The 15,639-nt window shown below is 45.0% G+C and overlaps 1 protein-coding gene across 3 annotated transcripts in view; it reads right to left on the bottom strand.

Moving 5' to 3' along the window:
- Positions 1–15,639, bottom strand: part of hipk2 (homeodomain interacting protein kinase 2) — a 71,762-nt gene that overhangs the window by 42,883 nt on the left and 13,240 nt on the right. For all 3 annotated transcript variants that reach the window (XM_018664415.2, XM_018664416.2, XM_018664417.2), the window contains exon 2: positions 10,632–11,814. In XM_018664415.2, the coding sequence (XP_018519931.1) occupies positions 10,632–11,814 (1,183 nt within the window). The remainder of the gene's footprint in view (positions 1–10,631; positions 11,815–15,639) is intronic.

The raw sequence follows: 15,639 nt of genomic DNA, 5'->3' as shown, positions 1-15,639 counted from the left end.
TTGGTTTGGGAGTTTGGGCCTTTGGGGGGCGGATTTGTGCTCCTCCTGCACATATGAGTGTTATGTCAAGAGCTTGGCACACATATTGACCTGGGATGGAAGTGGAGAATGGGATTCTGGATGCTTTATAACATCATCCTATTTTTGCATTTGAAACCTGCTTCAAAACCGGAAAGATGGTAGCATACGTAATAGCACTGCTAACAGCAAAGGCATGCCAAAGACTATAAGAAATTAGAAACCTACCCCAGAGTTGTAAGAGAAGCAAGCCTTTCTGCGAGGAGAGCTATGACTCAAAGCCAATAATAATAACATTGTCATGGGTAAAATCTATACTTTTTCTGTGCTTAGACGGAGCATAAACGCACAATGTACACAGCTGCTAACAGGCTGCAGATGAAAGCCAATTTGGGTTTCTTTGTGTAACCGAGAGCTTCAGTTGGACCACAGTTCCCTGTGGAACAAAGAGAGAAGCGAGAGAGAAAGAGGAAGAGATGGAGAGTGAGGGAGAGGGAATGAGATAGAGAAAGGGAGGAAAAGGCAAGCGAGAGTGGGGGGTGGGTGCGTGGAGAAAGCCAGGGCGTCCTGGCCCACCTGGGCAAACAATAGCAGCGAGATGAGAGTGTGGCTCAAGGGCCCTCCCTGTCCCTAAAGTACACAGCTGTCGGCTGGGGCCAGGCGGGCAGGATCAAAACAGCCCCGGTCTTGTTCAGGTGTTGCACCTTCAGAAGCAAAACGGACAATTTTGGAACAAGAGCCTTGGTTGCCATGGTGACGGACGCAACAGAGAGACTCTTTTTAGAACTCCTGTGAAGTGATGCGTGTTAATGTTCTTCATTCATTTCGACAAAAACACAGGATAAAGAAAAGGGTGGTAGAAAAGATTTGTATACACTCTTTAAACACACAAGGGCATTTTATTTATGTCACTGACGTTAAATGCATTTCCTTCTTAAATGAGGGTATTATACTGTAGTTGATTTGTGTGCTGAAAGCATCTTGTGCAGGATCCAGGGCTACACGTTAATGGATTTGTATAATATGTCTATTCTGAATGTGCTGAACCTTGATTTCTGCTTAAGGTGTCCAAGTCTTTAATGGAACATGTGCAGAAAAAATTCTGCATCTGCATTCACATGAGTTTCAGTTGCTCTTAATTAGCATGAGAAATGACAGTGGTTGGTGAATAACCTATAAAATTCCAGAGTTGGATAGCACGTATGCTGATGGCAGATAAAGTCTGTTTGAAGCCAGTGTGTGGCCATCATAAAAAAGAAGAGAGAGCGGGAAAAATACATGTAATTCCCTTTCGCTGGGTACAAGGACAACAGCACTGTCTTTGTTTAAAGAGAAGCCATCTGTTTGATGATATATAGATTCTGGCTGTAATGAAACACTGTGCAGTGGCGTTGCTGCCTCCCTGACGTCCCTGCTGTGTTTAAAGGGGTGATGTGAGTTATGTCCAGTTCATGCTGATAACACACACTGAGATGCCATGTTCTCTCAGCTCAGTGATAGCCGGTCGGGGCACACCTGGTGCCACGTTGTGTGCATTTGCTGGGAATGTGTGCTTATGCACAAAAACCTTCCCAATATGCTGTAAATCAGTTCATCCTGCAGGGGCCATTAGGTGGTTTGAGGATGTGAACATTGAACAGGTTTAGCGTGTAGTGGGACAGAACATAACCTCTGCGTTTAGTCAGGCAGTGCATACACACACACACACACACACACACAGCAAATTGCCTTGTATGGCTGAGCAGCGATTGTTCACATTTCTAGTGATTAATTTGCCTTTCGTTCTTTTGTTCATTTTTTTATTGTTGTATTTCTTCTTTTTCTTCTTTTTGTTATCTACAATCTCACCGGAACATGTTTTTTTTTGTTTCCTCTGTGGCCTGATATATAGCATCTTTATGCTCTTTGGTACCTCACAGCTTGTGCTCTCAATAACCAGCTGAACTCAACAGACAATCTGACGCTGCTCTCTCATAAAACACTGGGATTAGTCTTCAAAGCATGGTGGGCAAGCGCACGGGGAAAGTTCATTAGTTTGCATTGCTCTTCTTTTTGGAAAATGTAGCAATGCAGTTTGAATTAACCAATAAAATGCAGCTGTTTCCCTTCTTTGTGGCTGCCTATCTGCAGTAGTGATGTCTACAGCGACAGGGGTTTGCCCAGAAGTAGACCAAAACACCCTTTGATGCTGCTCCATTCCTAATGCTAACCCTTTTAATATTTAACCAGGATCCAATACAGGAGTAATTATTTTTCCAAACAAATTATGCCTCGGGCCAAAACCACCGCAATCTGATACACCACAGCGATACATTCTCTGTCACAAGGCGCTATTAGTCATTTTAAATTATTTATCAAGCTTGGATGAATTAGGATTTTCTTCAGACCAGTTTTATGACTTGCACACTGCTTCAACACAATCTTGAGTGTCCATTATATTCTAAAAAAAAAAAAAAAAAAAAAAAAAAGCAATTTTTATGAAAAGCTCCTCTGGCTCATCTTCAGAAGCCCCTAGAGACGTCCATATTGTATGTGTGGAGTTCACTGAGATACAAGGTCAATAAAGGAATGACGATGCTGATGTACATTCTGTGGAAACAGGCTTTTCTTTTGACATCTGAGCAAGACTGCTATGCAAGACTTCAACCCAGACTACTCCTCAGTGCCAACAGATGGCTTCATCAGATCCTCTGTTGCTGATAAACGTTATGTTATAAACTTCCCTTACCCCTTTGTTAACCCATGAACCCGCTTTAATGTTGGTGCAGAAACTTCCTGTAAATCATGACTGTGTCATGTATGGTCAAATCTGATATGATTTTCTTGCTGCTGTTCATTAGACTGTGGTTTAATTTTATTCCTTTTCCCTTGACTAAAGTGAAATATCTTTAGACCCAATCTGAAAATGACGACCATAAATGTGAGCAAAGCGTGACGTTACTAATTGGAATCTAAAAGTCACATGGCAATGTTGCTTTATGACTTTATGAGAGGTGCTGAAAATAGCCTGCGTGATAAGAACAGAGCCTCATTTAATTCTGCCATCTGCAATGAAAAATAGCAACATTTTTATAGAGCGACAACTGTCACCATGAATATGAGCTATGTTTAACTGGGCTGTCGAACATCTTCTATCAAAACGCCATGAATGTGTTTAAAAGGGAAGGGGGAGGCGGGACATAAAAGCAAGCAGATAAATTAGTTAAAATGGTATTTAGAGGAAAATCAACTTATTGTGTTGAGCTAGGGATGATACTAAATGAAGAGAGGGAGAGAGAGATGTGGTCCTGGTGGTGGAGTGGGGGGGGGGGGGGTCATCAAAGCCTCTTTTTCTCTCTATACAGGGGCCCCAGCTGGCTGGCTGAGCGATGGAGAGCTCTGCCCACTTGCCTGCTGCAAATTAGCCAAACTATTTACCCTTGTATATGCACATTAGCAAATTCCTCCAATTGAGAAAACAAATGCATCTGTTTTGTTCTGTTGAAAACTTCATGGGAGCCTGCATGGGCTTCTGCACACCAGGCATTCTCTGTCACAGTGGCAGTTAGTCCGAACACACACACACACACACACACACACACACACACACACACACAGCCAGCATGGAGCCAATTGCAGGTCCCTGACGGGCCTCCCCCAGTCCCCCCCAGTCCTCTCCCCAGCTGGACAGCTATAGCTTGGATCAGTCTCTCTCAGTGTCCCTCCTGCCCTCTCTCTGTCTCCCCCTCTGATTGTTGTTAACAGTCTCTGTTTTTCTGTGTCTTTATAACTCTCTCTCTCTCTCTCTCGCTCTCTCTCTCTCTCCCTCTAAGTCGACCTCTCTGAATTTCATCAACACTTCCATGACCTGCCTTAAATTAGGAAATTCAGGGTCCCAAAACGAACATTTCTTTTTTTTTCCCCTCTCTCTCTCTCTCTCTCTCTCTCTCTTGAGCAAGTCTTCACTGCCCTTGCTGCATATTTTCCATCCCGGTGTTAGCTTTTAAATATTCATGTAAGTGGATGGAAGAGGTTGGGGTGGGGGTGACGCTTAGGTGAGGGGAGGTGGGAAAGAGGAGAAAGGGAAGGAGGGCGGGAGGAAGCCGAGGAAGCCGAGGCAGCATGCGGCGGCGGCGGTAGTGGTGGTGGGGGCCACCCCCTTTTCTGGAGCTCCCAGAGGGAGGGATGGCAGGCATACAGGAATGGTGAAGAAGGGGCGGAGGGGGGGAATCAGCAGTAGGCCTCATGATTTATTTAGACCTGGGGGCACCTGTGCCAGTCAGCTGCTGATGGCAGCCATCACCCTGCCAACCCACTGGTGCTTGAATTCAGAAAAGAAAGACAAATCTGCGGCAAGCAGGAAAATTAATATGTGACTACTGCTGTGAGAAATTTCACCTGTGCAGTTAATGATTTTCAGATTTAAATGAGAAGAAAATTCCATTGTTCTGCGGTCGTAACCCTTCAGCCGAGCTTGGCCATTTTAATGACCTTCCACTTTATGATTTTTCAGTTAGCCTGCGGTGTTGTGCAGCAACTCTACAAACCTGAATGGTTGAGCAAGTTCTTACTAGTGTGGTGCCAATGTTTGTGAACCACCCCAAAAAAAGCTCGGGTGAGGAAAAATCCTATGTTTCAAATAAGCCAATCAATACAGAGCAGAGAGATTGCAGCCTTAGTGAGCATGAGTGGGCGGCTCGCTGCGTTTTATCAAGGCAGCTTAATTTCCGTCAGCTTAATATCCTGGGAAATGTATGGAAATTGAACTGTGAGGGAGAACAAAGACAAGTAGCCGGGATGAAACAATGTGGTGAAACTCAGAAAGCTCTGTCTTATCGCAGGATAGGCACACAGTCCCACACTAGCAGCACACACGCGTACACGCACCCTACACACATACCTATGCAGCCTGTCAGATTGTACTGATAGGTATATATCTATCAGCTAGATGGGAAAGTCCACATTTTTCCTTCAGAGTTAAATAATTCTTGTTCATTATTTGCCAAAATGACAGTGAGCGGTTGACTACTGTATACGTTTCAATGCATATGCTTGACTACCAGTAGTTAATTAGCTTAGCTGCTACATGTCTCCTGCTTGCCGGCTCCTCTGTGGAGACACATGGAAGAGCTGCCCAGAGGCAAATTATAAATGAGAAACAGGTTATTAGGATTCTGTCATGCATACTAAGATGTTATGACTGTCATAAAAAGCACAGTAGTGAATACAGGGAGAAGTAATTATCATCTTTGGGGTCTTTTTTTGTAAGCCAAGTCCTGATAATTTCAGCATCAACAACAGGATGGTTCTGGCCCCAGAGTGGCCACAAGCTGGAGATATAAAGCTTTATAAAAAACAAACCGACCAGAAAGTCAGCAAAAAAAAAAAAAAATGGAACAACGTGCCACAGCGACCACCCAGTCAGGCTGAACCTAATGAAAGCTCATCTGCATCAGTAATAATCTTCCACTGCTTGGGGGAAAGAGAGCACTGTTCCAGGTACTGGTGAGGAATGCAAAACAACGACCTTATACACCCCCTCCCCACCCGCCTCTGTCCTTCTACCTTCTTCTCCCCCATACTCCTTCCCGTTCACGATACTTTCCTTGAGAATCTTCCCATAAACAACACCTGCACTATTAACGCTGCCACTGAGCGAATCTGCTTTTCCGTCCTTTTTTCTAATTCATCTTTTTCCCTCTGTAGCAACCTGATCCTGGTGTTTACCTACCTCTCTCTCCCTCTCTGGCACATACACACATACACTTTAACGCACGCTTCACAGAACAGTAACTAATAGCAACCTCATTCATTAAGACACCCCTTGATGTTTCGCACGGAGGCAGGGTAAATGTGCTGGAACGCCTGCCCTGTCTGTCTGGTTGTGCGACGCTAACAACAGATAGAGAGACAGATAGACAGGTGGGGCAGAGGCTCGTCTTACACTCGTGCACCTCAGCCCGAGCACCCACCGCACCACCCCTGATGAAGACAGATACATATTTCATCAGTTATTAAGGTAACGACATAAGCCCGGGGGTGTCAGAGATCACACCGTAGCATCAGCTGCACCCATCTTTACTGCCAACGTGAATAAAGATATGGGCTCTAACAGTAGAATGAGATAATACAGTGAGTTCCATAATACAAGCTTTTTGTGAAGTTTCCATCTGGATGCATTAAGATCTCCTCTGCCACAGGCCTTTGGCTTCACACTGATAGTGCTAATAGTACACAGACTCTGGCCACTTCAGATTACTGGTGACATCAACAAGCCCATTCCTCCCTCTCAGACACCGCTGACTCATTGTCCTTTCACCCACAATATCTAACAGGCTGATTCCTCAGGCTCTACTACTGTAGAATATCTAAAGTCTTTGATGTACCATATACGTTGCTTATGCATGTGTAAGTATGGCGTCTGTGATGTGTGCATGTTAAATAAGAGGTAAGAGTTGGCAGGTGCTGACATGCGTTCAGTACAGCTTCAGGCCTCAGAGTTGTTAATATTAAGATATTTAATTACCAGAGGAAATAGCTCTCTCCCTGTCGCTATTGCTCCTTCTTGTGGCAATTGAGCAAGCCAGTGTAATATCCACATGTAAAGAGCCTTTCATGTGTACAGAAAGGGCGGGGTATGCTCAAAACCAACTATGGAAATGTAGGAAGGTAAAGGTGTTTATAGCTGCTCCAAACAGCTGCAGGTGGAGTGAAAAGAGAAGGGCGAAACATGTTAATTGACTATTTAAATACAGAGATAATGGCGCGCACTTTCAGACAGGCTCTTTGAGAAGGTGTCGATATTTTTACATCTAAAGAGTAAGAATGAAAAAAAGAGCTGAACGCTGCCTAATTTGTTGGATTTTGACAGTCGGACTGTTGGTTTCAGAGAGTTACAGAAATTCTTGGTCAGGGGGGAGTTCAACCACCTGACAAGCACTTCCACTGAAGTATACTGACCCCTCAAGAGTAGTGTAGTCTATATGCTGTGTTCAGGCACCTACTGCAAACTAACCAGACAGAGACTCAAAGTCGGGTCACCCACTTTTTTTTTGCTTCAAGTCATGCAGATAGTCTGGAGATTTTTTAGCTCAGGTTTTTAAATATTTATCCCTAAGTCTTCTGCCTCCATCCTCGTACAAAAGTTTGTTGGTGGCCCTTACAACCACCAAAAAGCATCCTGTAAAACTCAAGGGAAACAGTTTTCCTTGGAACTACTTGCTACCAAGGAAAGAAAAAAACTGTTAGCATGGTAAGTACCACAGACCAAATTCCATCAATTTCCATTGTATTGGCGTGGAGACAGAAATCTCTGACAGTGATAGCTAAACAACTTTTGAACCGACCAGGCCTTTGGATAGTTCGGCAGACGCTCATTTAGGGTGAGAGAGCATGTTCTCCTAACATCCCTGCCTCTGTCTGTACACTACACATCCCTTTCACTAGCAGCAGCCACAGCGAGGCCAGCTCCTGCCAGCTGCACTGCCTCAGGAAACTTTACATAAACTTAAATAATGTCTCGCTGCATTCCACCCATCTCATGGCCTTTACCCGATGAGATAAATAGGACAAATATGCCCAACTGGGACAAGACAATAATCCCTTTATCTGGCACAGGGTAAGCTTGACTAGCCGGCTTACCTGTTACGTCATTAGCTATAGGCAAGAGAGGAGAATGGGAGCAGGAGAGGAGAGGAACAGCGGATAAAAGAAGTAGGACCAGGAATAGGTCACAAGTTGATGTAATCAGGACGTAAACACCACAGAATAATTAAGAACAGGACAGAGAGATACTGTAGCAGGCTACAGAGAGCTTGAGGTAATAACACATTTAAATAATTGCAGGGAGACTGGCTGCGTTCAAGTACAGTCACACCAAGTGGAGAAGTGCTACAGACAGGCCTATTTGACAAGGACAGATGAGCTCAGCTACACAAGCCTGTATTCGCTCAGCACTGAAGCGAACAAAGTTGAAACTCTAAGCACCCAGAGAGCTGTTCTTGCAAATAGCACATCACTTGTTTACCTTGAATACTGGTGTTTTATTTGCATGAGTCAACCTTGTGGAAAATCCATAACTCATTTGCAAGGCTCTTACAGCACATACCACGTCAACAGCATATCTATGGTGTCCAAAATGCAAACAGCCATGTGTGAGGGGTATGAAATCCCCACCAAATGGATGGAAGCAAACGAATGTGATAAAGGCTTTGTAGGCATAATGTATGCAACGGGCTTGAAATTCAGTCTCATCTATATGAAGAGATTGGAACAGGAGGAAAAAAGGAGAGACAAACAGGTCGCTCTCAGGATTCCTCCTTGCCAGTAACTTCAGCTCATCAATCAAAAACAGCAGTTGTTGAGAAAAACGTAAGTGCACAAGACATAAATATTTTACTTAACAAGAATCAAAGAAGACGGGGGGGGGGGGGGTGTTTTGCTATTGTGGAGGATATAGAGTAACACAGAGACAGCCAGTCAGAGCTGGCAAATCACACCTGTATGTAATCTCTACCAGTGTAAAGGTAGCGTCAGCAACAGAAACTGTCCTTCTATCTTCTCATCTGAAATCATCAAAGATGGTTTGATGTTCTCCTCTAAGCTTTTGAACTCACCATGAACTGTGCCCGCAGCCAAAGTTTGTTTGCTGCCCAAACTGCATGCGATGTTAAGACACCCGTAGCGCTCATGTCCTATGAGCTCATTCTTTAGATTGAATTGTAAGACTTGCCTCATTCCTCACAGTGAATCTCGGTAAGGATGTGCACTTTTATTGTCACACTGTATGTGCGTGGCACTGCAGTAGAGAAAACCCTTTGACACACACAAACACACACACACACACACACACACACTCATATACACACACCACTCCCAATGCCTCAAACCAGGGTCACCAAGTCCCTGGTCTAGGTTTTGGTGGCTGGTGGGTAATTTTCTGGTCAATGTCAGCCTTTCTTTCCCCTCCTCCGCTGCCAAGAGGAAATGAAGGGATGATCTCTGCGCTCTCCTCCACTCGTCACTCCCCATGAAAACAAACAGGAACATTTTATGGCTTGCTTGTTGACCTACCGCCCAGGAGCAACAACAACAGGCTACTAGTGGTGTTTACTTCAGGATGAGCTACTTAAACCGATAAAACAGCACTGCCCTGTTGACATGTACAATCCAATTCCCATACAGGGATCTTTATATAGGGTTTGGAACCGGTCGGGGAGACGTGTAAAAAATACAGTTCAATAAACAGTGTAGCTCGAATAAAATAATACACTTGTCAGATGTGATAAAATGTTCTAATGCTGTGAATACAGCAGTGTGAATCATATTACTATTCAAAGTACTCTCTCCTGTAAGCCTTGCCACCTCCCTGTTTTAACAGCAAACAATGGTCTTCAGTGTGGAGTATTTTAAAAAGCTAACAATAAACTGTTACGATAACAAAACCAAACTCTTCTATCAACAGAATCCACTAAATGAGGACCATAAAATTCTCTTGACAGAATCTGCACTATGAGCAGTTGCAGAGCCACCACCTGGCATGTGCAAGTGGGTATACGTGCGTGGGTGTGTGTTTACATGTGTGGCAAACACACACACACACACACACACCTGTTCTTCCCTCAGCTCTGGCCCCCAGCACCAGGCCTGAGCCCCAAAACAAAGCTTCTCTCTGTACAGACATGGACACCGTTTGATTCCTCGCACCGTTCTTCCAACGCTGCCTCTGCTGAGACCTAAACACGCTGTTTGCTATGGGCGAAAAAGACTGTTTAAGAAGTTCCCCCAGAGAAGAAAGAAAGGCCTTCCCAGAGAGTCATCTGGTTCTAATGCAGGGCCCGCTGGTGTGGATTACAGGCACATATTACAGGAGAACTCAGGCTGACCCTTCATCTCTATCCCGGGGGAAATGGGAGCCAGCCATGGTGATGGGGGGCTGAGGGTCCGGGGGCCTGGGGAGCAGAAGGGTGAATAGAAGCCTGTGGGCAGGCTGCCACCCCTCATGATTGGTGCCCTTCTTCAGTGAGGGAGTTTCTCTGAGATCTTTTCAAAAACCCTCTATTGAAACCAGGAAAAAACACTTTCTTCCCCTGAGCCTCCCAATGATAGAAAAAAATGTCACTGCTTCAAATATTCGCTGTCGTCTGTGGCGCCTTTACCAGAGCTTCAGCATGTTGTGAGGTAACTAAACAGGCCTTCTATAATTATCAGAGTAACAGTAAAACATGCTTGTTTCATCATATTAAACACAATAAGCAGCTGGCTACTCAGCAAGCATTTGAGTTTTACTGCCCTCTCCCACATTGGAAGGGGGGTTAACTAGAGGAGGGGAGCAGGGGGTAAACAAGCTAACAGGAAAGGCAGAGTTGGAGTGAAGAGAGAGGACTTCAGCAGCAGCTCATAAGGTTGGCAGCAAATCTGGGTGTTTGGCCAAATAATCAGCTCAACTATGAAAACATTCCTATTAAAGCAGCGATAAATCAAACAAGATGCAGAGAGCACAATGACCATCCAAACACAACAAATAGGAACAAACAAAGGAACACGTCTCTTTTTTCTATGTGCCATTTCCAGCAGTGTTTCATGAAATACATTTTCTAACAAACTCATTAGTATTTCCAAGTTGCAGCTCTTACCTGTAGTATCTGGACTGTAGATAAGTGGAGCACACCGCTTTGGACACATGGCTGGCTGAGCCAAAGTCAATGACTTTGACCCTGTAGGGCTGTCGAGACGGGTCCACCAGCATGATGTTCTCTGGCTTCAGGTCAGCGTGTATCAGCCCCAGGCTCTTCAGTTTCATTAGCGCTGTGGCCACCTGCTGTAGCACGGGTCTGATGTATTTGAGCGGCAAAGGGCTGAACTTGTTCTGCTTGAGGAAGTCGTACAGGTTCTGCTCCAGCATCTCAAATACCAGGCACGTGTGGTTCTTGTGCTGGAAGCACTCGTACGCCCTCACAAAGTTGTAGTCATCTGCACTCTCCGTGCTGAGACGTGCCAGGATGCTGACTTCGATCTGACCCTGCCGTGCGTAAGACGGGTGGTTTTTCAAGATCTTGATCGCCACAATCTCGTTGGTGCCCCTCTTCCAGCACTTCACCACCTGTCCAAAGGTTCCTCTCCCTAAGAATTCCAGCACTTCGTAGGTGTTGGTCATGGAGCAGAGCACCTCATGTTGCACCAGCTGGTAGTCCCCTTCATTGTTGGAGCCACTGTTCTTGGATGTTGCCGTGGAGGTGGCAGTGGCCACCGTGGCCACCGTGGCTCCACTGGCTGCTCCGTTCTGGATCATCGGTGGACCGTGCTCCTCAATGATCTGCACACTGCTGTTGTTATCAAGCTCCTCACTCTTGCGTTTAAGCCCGCATCGCTGGTAGGTATCCAGGAGACTGACCGTGCTGCGGCGTGTCAGATTATGAACGCCAACCCCGCCACCCACACCACTGCCGCCGCCGCCACCTCCACCACCGCTGCTGTTGCTGCTGCTGCCTCCACCCCCGCCGCTACCCAGCAGAGACCCCACGGCCCCCGAAGTGCTGCTGGCTGAGGTGACCACGATGTGGCCCGCGCTGGCTGGGAAGATGAGCGCCTGCTCGTAGGGCAGGGTGGAGCTGGCAACCTGCAGGGAGCTGTTGATGCCTAGGGGGCCACTGGCGGCCGACACGTTCTTGCTGCTGTTGTGGCTGTAGACTTTGCTGTGTGTGCCGTACCCTGTCATATCCCAGTTACAACTCTGCTCCACCTTCAGTTTCTTCACGCTAAAGAAGGCACTTGACTGGAGAGTGTGAGGGGAGAACACTTGCACTTGCGAGGCCATACCTGTGAGAAGAGGGGAACAGAGGGGAGGAGCAAGGACAGGAGGGGAATGAAAGTGAGAGGTTAGGAATCTGAGAGTGTCTGAAACACGAGTGGTAGCAAGAAGCTTTAAATAAAGACAGCTTGGGTTAGAGGAGGTCATTAAAACACCAAGCCTATATGCTGATGTGTCAGCATGTTAACCTCTTGGACTCTTTAACATCATCATAAAGTAACAGGCATTAAATAACCTTAAAAATGTCTTTAAGCATTTGTTGCTTTGACATTAAATAGTTTCTGAGGAGTACTATCAAGCATTCTTGTACTAAAACATCAGATACTACATCACTGAAACTGCTGGGAACGGGACAGTTTCCTTAATACAGTGTAATGAAGTTTTTTTTTTATATTGTTATATAAGATAAATACAAGCCAGAGTGTTTATGAAAAAGATAAGCAGATTTAGATTGAGTAGTGCTTATGCAAACCACTGGTTCATGCAGAGGAAATGCCATTTCCCCACTGTTCCCATCTGCAGCAAAGTAAATAGGCTGAGTGAATACTAAAAGAATACCCTTTCATGGGACACTCCACAGAGACAGAGGAGCAACACAAAATCGTACACAAAAACAGGCTCACAAAAAAGTCTCAAGGAATGATTGCAATTTCCTTCCCCACTACACAACCCAGCCCTTGCATTTATTGGTACACAATTACTCACTTTAGGGAAGGTGGCGGAAGAAATTTCGCTCAAGTAACTATGAAAACAGGAGAGGGGCACTGAACTCCCTCTCAACCACAGATCCTGAAGACAACAAAACAAAAGCAAAACTGCAGCGAGGCTGTGCTCTGAACTCCTGGGAACAAGCTGCCTCAGAATAAGCAAAAGCTTCTCCAAGCAAACAACTGCCCAAAAATAGTCCCTTTCTTTATCTCTCTCTTTTACAAACAGGCTTGTTTGTAACATTGAAATGATTATTACAGCACAAGGCAGATTATATGAGACTTGTAGTAATGCTATGTTTAAACAGTTTCCAGTAAACCCAAAATTAGTTTACTGCTAACAAACTAAGAGCTTCCACCTGGCCATGCCAACGCCCACACACACACAATTAGGCCTCGCTGTTGATCAACTGATGCATGATTCAAAGAATGTTAGGGTCGCGGCGCACACACAAACACTAACAAAACCCATGCATGCAAACAGCCCTTAAACTTTGTTTGCTGCTGCTGCTGGAAAAATTGCTTCTTTTGTGTGTTTAATAGACATCTTGAAAGCTGGGAAGTTCTGCTCTGTTCAAAGATAATTAGAGGACCATTTCCCTCCAAGATGGGAGGACTTCCATAATTGTGGGCTCCATGCTGCAGACAGAAAGCAGAGAGGAGGGGACATGCCTGGTCACTTTGTCATTATTAGCCCTTTGAGTGGTGATGATGATTAATTCAGTAGAAAGCTGTCGAGTTGGCAGTGCACCAGTATACTTTGCTTCATTAGGTTTTTTTTTGTTTGTTTGTTTTTTTTAACTCTCCTGACCTCTCTTCCTTCTCCTTTCTTTTACTTGGACTTACTAGTTATCTGCGTGGTCATCTAGTCTTAGCCCTAATGCTGCAGGATTGGAGATATAGTGCGTATTAGGGGGCTCACTATAAGCTTGCCGGGTGTTGTACAGTAGCTGATATAGCATAGCACCTCCATGCTTCCTGCAGTTCTTATTTAAGCCTCATGATATCTGCACATATGCTTTGAAGGACCATTAGGATTTTTTTTTTCTTGTTACTTCAAGTGCCCATGCCTAGTCACTTCATGCCCAGTCCCATAGGTATGGCTGGTCCAGAGAGGTAATGAAGAACGTCCGCTAGGCTATTAGGGGCAAGGCTCTCTGCTAATCACATAAGCCCTGAAGGCCAGATGTCACTCCTTGGATTACCAATTCCTGTGCCTGGACTTTACGCTAAAAATAATTTGAATGATGGGTTGCGTCACAGAGCAGCGTCAACAGTGTGTGACTGAGAGCCTGACAGGATAATCACAGGCACAGACTGATGGACACAAAGATGGATGAACGGACACAGGGGCCGGCCTGTCCTCTTATGGAAAATTCCAGCATTACATATCTGCCAGCATCACTGTGGATAGCTCGGGGTTTTACAAGGCCAGATTGAGGCTAGCTGCTCTTTACATTAGCATCACATGAATTCCTCCTCAACCCCCCAGTCTTAGTCACTCATTGACTCTCTTGTCAGTTTTAACACTGTGGTCAAAGAGTTCACTTGACATTTCCTTCACGGTGCAATGAACTGAAGGACACAGATGCTCCCAAAAACTGGAAAAGGCTCTGAATTATAGGCGGCAGAAATCTTTAGAAATACATAGAATTTTAACTTTGACTTGTTAAGAAATGTTGCACAGCTGGTTTTACCACAAAACTACAAGCAGTACAAACAGCGCCACAGTTTAGAGCCCTGTGTGGAACACAGATAAGTAATTAAATGAACCAAAAGTAAGAGGTCAAATGGCTGGAATGTTATCTCATGACAACATACACAGGCAACAATGTGACCAATTATACTTCATTGGGAAAGCTGTTTCAGTCCTCATGAATCATTCTTCACCCAAACTGAAGTTCAAACATATTTATGATCTAGAATCTGAACAACCAAACCCTCTATACTGCTGTTAGAGAAACAACACATTGCAAAAGACCTTCCCTTGAAAATGTCCTCTTGAAGTTTATTTGAATTTCTGAACTCTATGCCAAGCGCAAAACTGTAAAGGTCCATTGTTGTACATTTACAATGTTGGAATGCCTTCAGTAGCCAAGGCTTTCCATTTAGCATACCTAAAGGAACATTGCGTGTCCCACACACTGCAATTAAGCATACCAGAGAGGCATTTTCCACTGTTTAGAGGCAGCATGTTGAAATGGTAATAGTCAATGTTTTCAGAGAGATTACTTCTCTGTCAGAGGTTTGTTAATCTTCTTTTTGGGAGGATCAGGGCCGTTCTGCATGCCATGTGAGGGTAAGAGACAGACTGAAAGGGAGGGAAGGAGAGCAGAGTGTGGAGAGCAGGGCTACAAGTGGCCCTCACATTCTAGCCTGTGACCTGCTTCTGTTTGCTCTCTTTTATTAAACCCGTCATTTATACTCTGCTGACAACATGACAGAGAGTATTGATGAGGATGCCTTTGGACACCATCAAACCTGGCAAGCCGTCTTTTGTAATTACAAATAGTCTTTTAATAAAAAAAAACCTGCTTGTCATTCAACTTACCAAAGCTCTGTATTTTATACAAATTCTAATTTAAAACAATTTGAGGGTGAGATAATTGGATCTTTTTGCACTGTGACGGCACGGATGCATAAAGTCAGGCTCACAAGTTTAAATATATATCAATCGATATCCAGAGAGCAACCGTTTCATGCTCAGTCTGCACCAAAAGGTCTGAGTGGATAGAAAGAGTACTGAGACCCCAGCCGTCACCTAGGAGACTATGCAGAGACAGCAGTCAGGTCTGTCTGGTCGATGTCCCCTGGCCTGGATATATTTGGATTACTTCCTGAGGCCTAATGGCTACCGACACAGATGGAGACACCCTGATGACCCTGTCTCTTTACTGGACATCCCAGTGTCTGCAGGACTGGACAGTGTGCGAGTGTGTGCGTGTGTGATGGGAGTGGGGGTGGTGGGGGCCAAATCGCTGGCTAATGAAATAACTTCTGACTGTCTAGACAAAGCATTATCTCACCCTTCGCTGCTGTTTGCATGTGTGTGCTGTGGGCATTGCTTCCCTCACTTCCACCCTTTTATCTGACACATACAGACCACAAAAATAATGTGTGTTGCTA

The sequence above is a fragment of the Lates calcarifer genome, linkage group LG10 (assembly GCF_001640805.2).
Source record: "Lates calcarifer isolate ASB-BC8 linkage group LG10, TLL_Latcal_v3, whole genome shotgun sequence".
NCBI lineage: Eukaryota > Metazoa > Chordata > Actinopteri > Centropomidae > Lates > Lates calcarifer.
The sequence above is the reverse complement of the archived record's forward strand: the minus strand, read 5'-3'. Positions and strand labels throughout refer to the sequence as shown.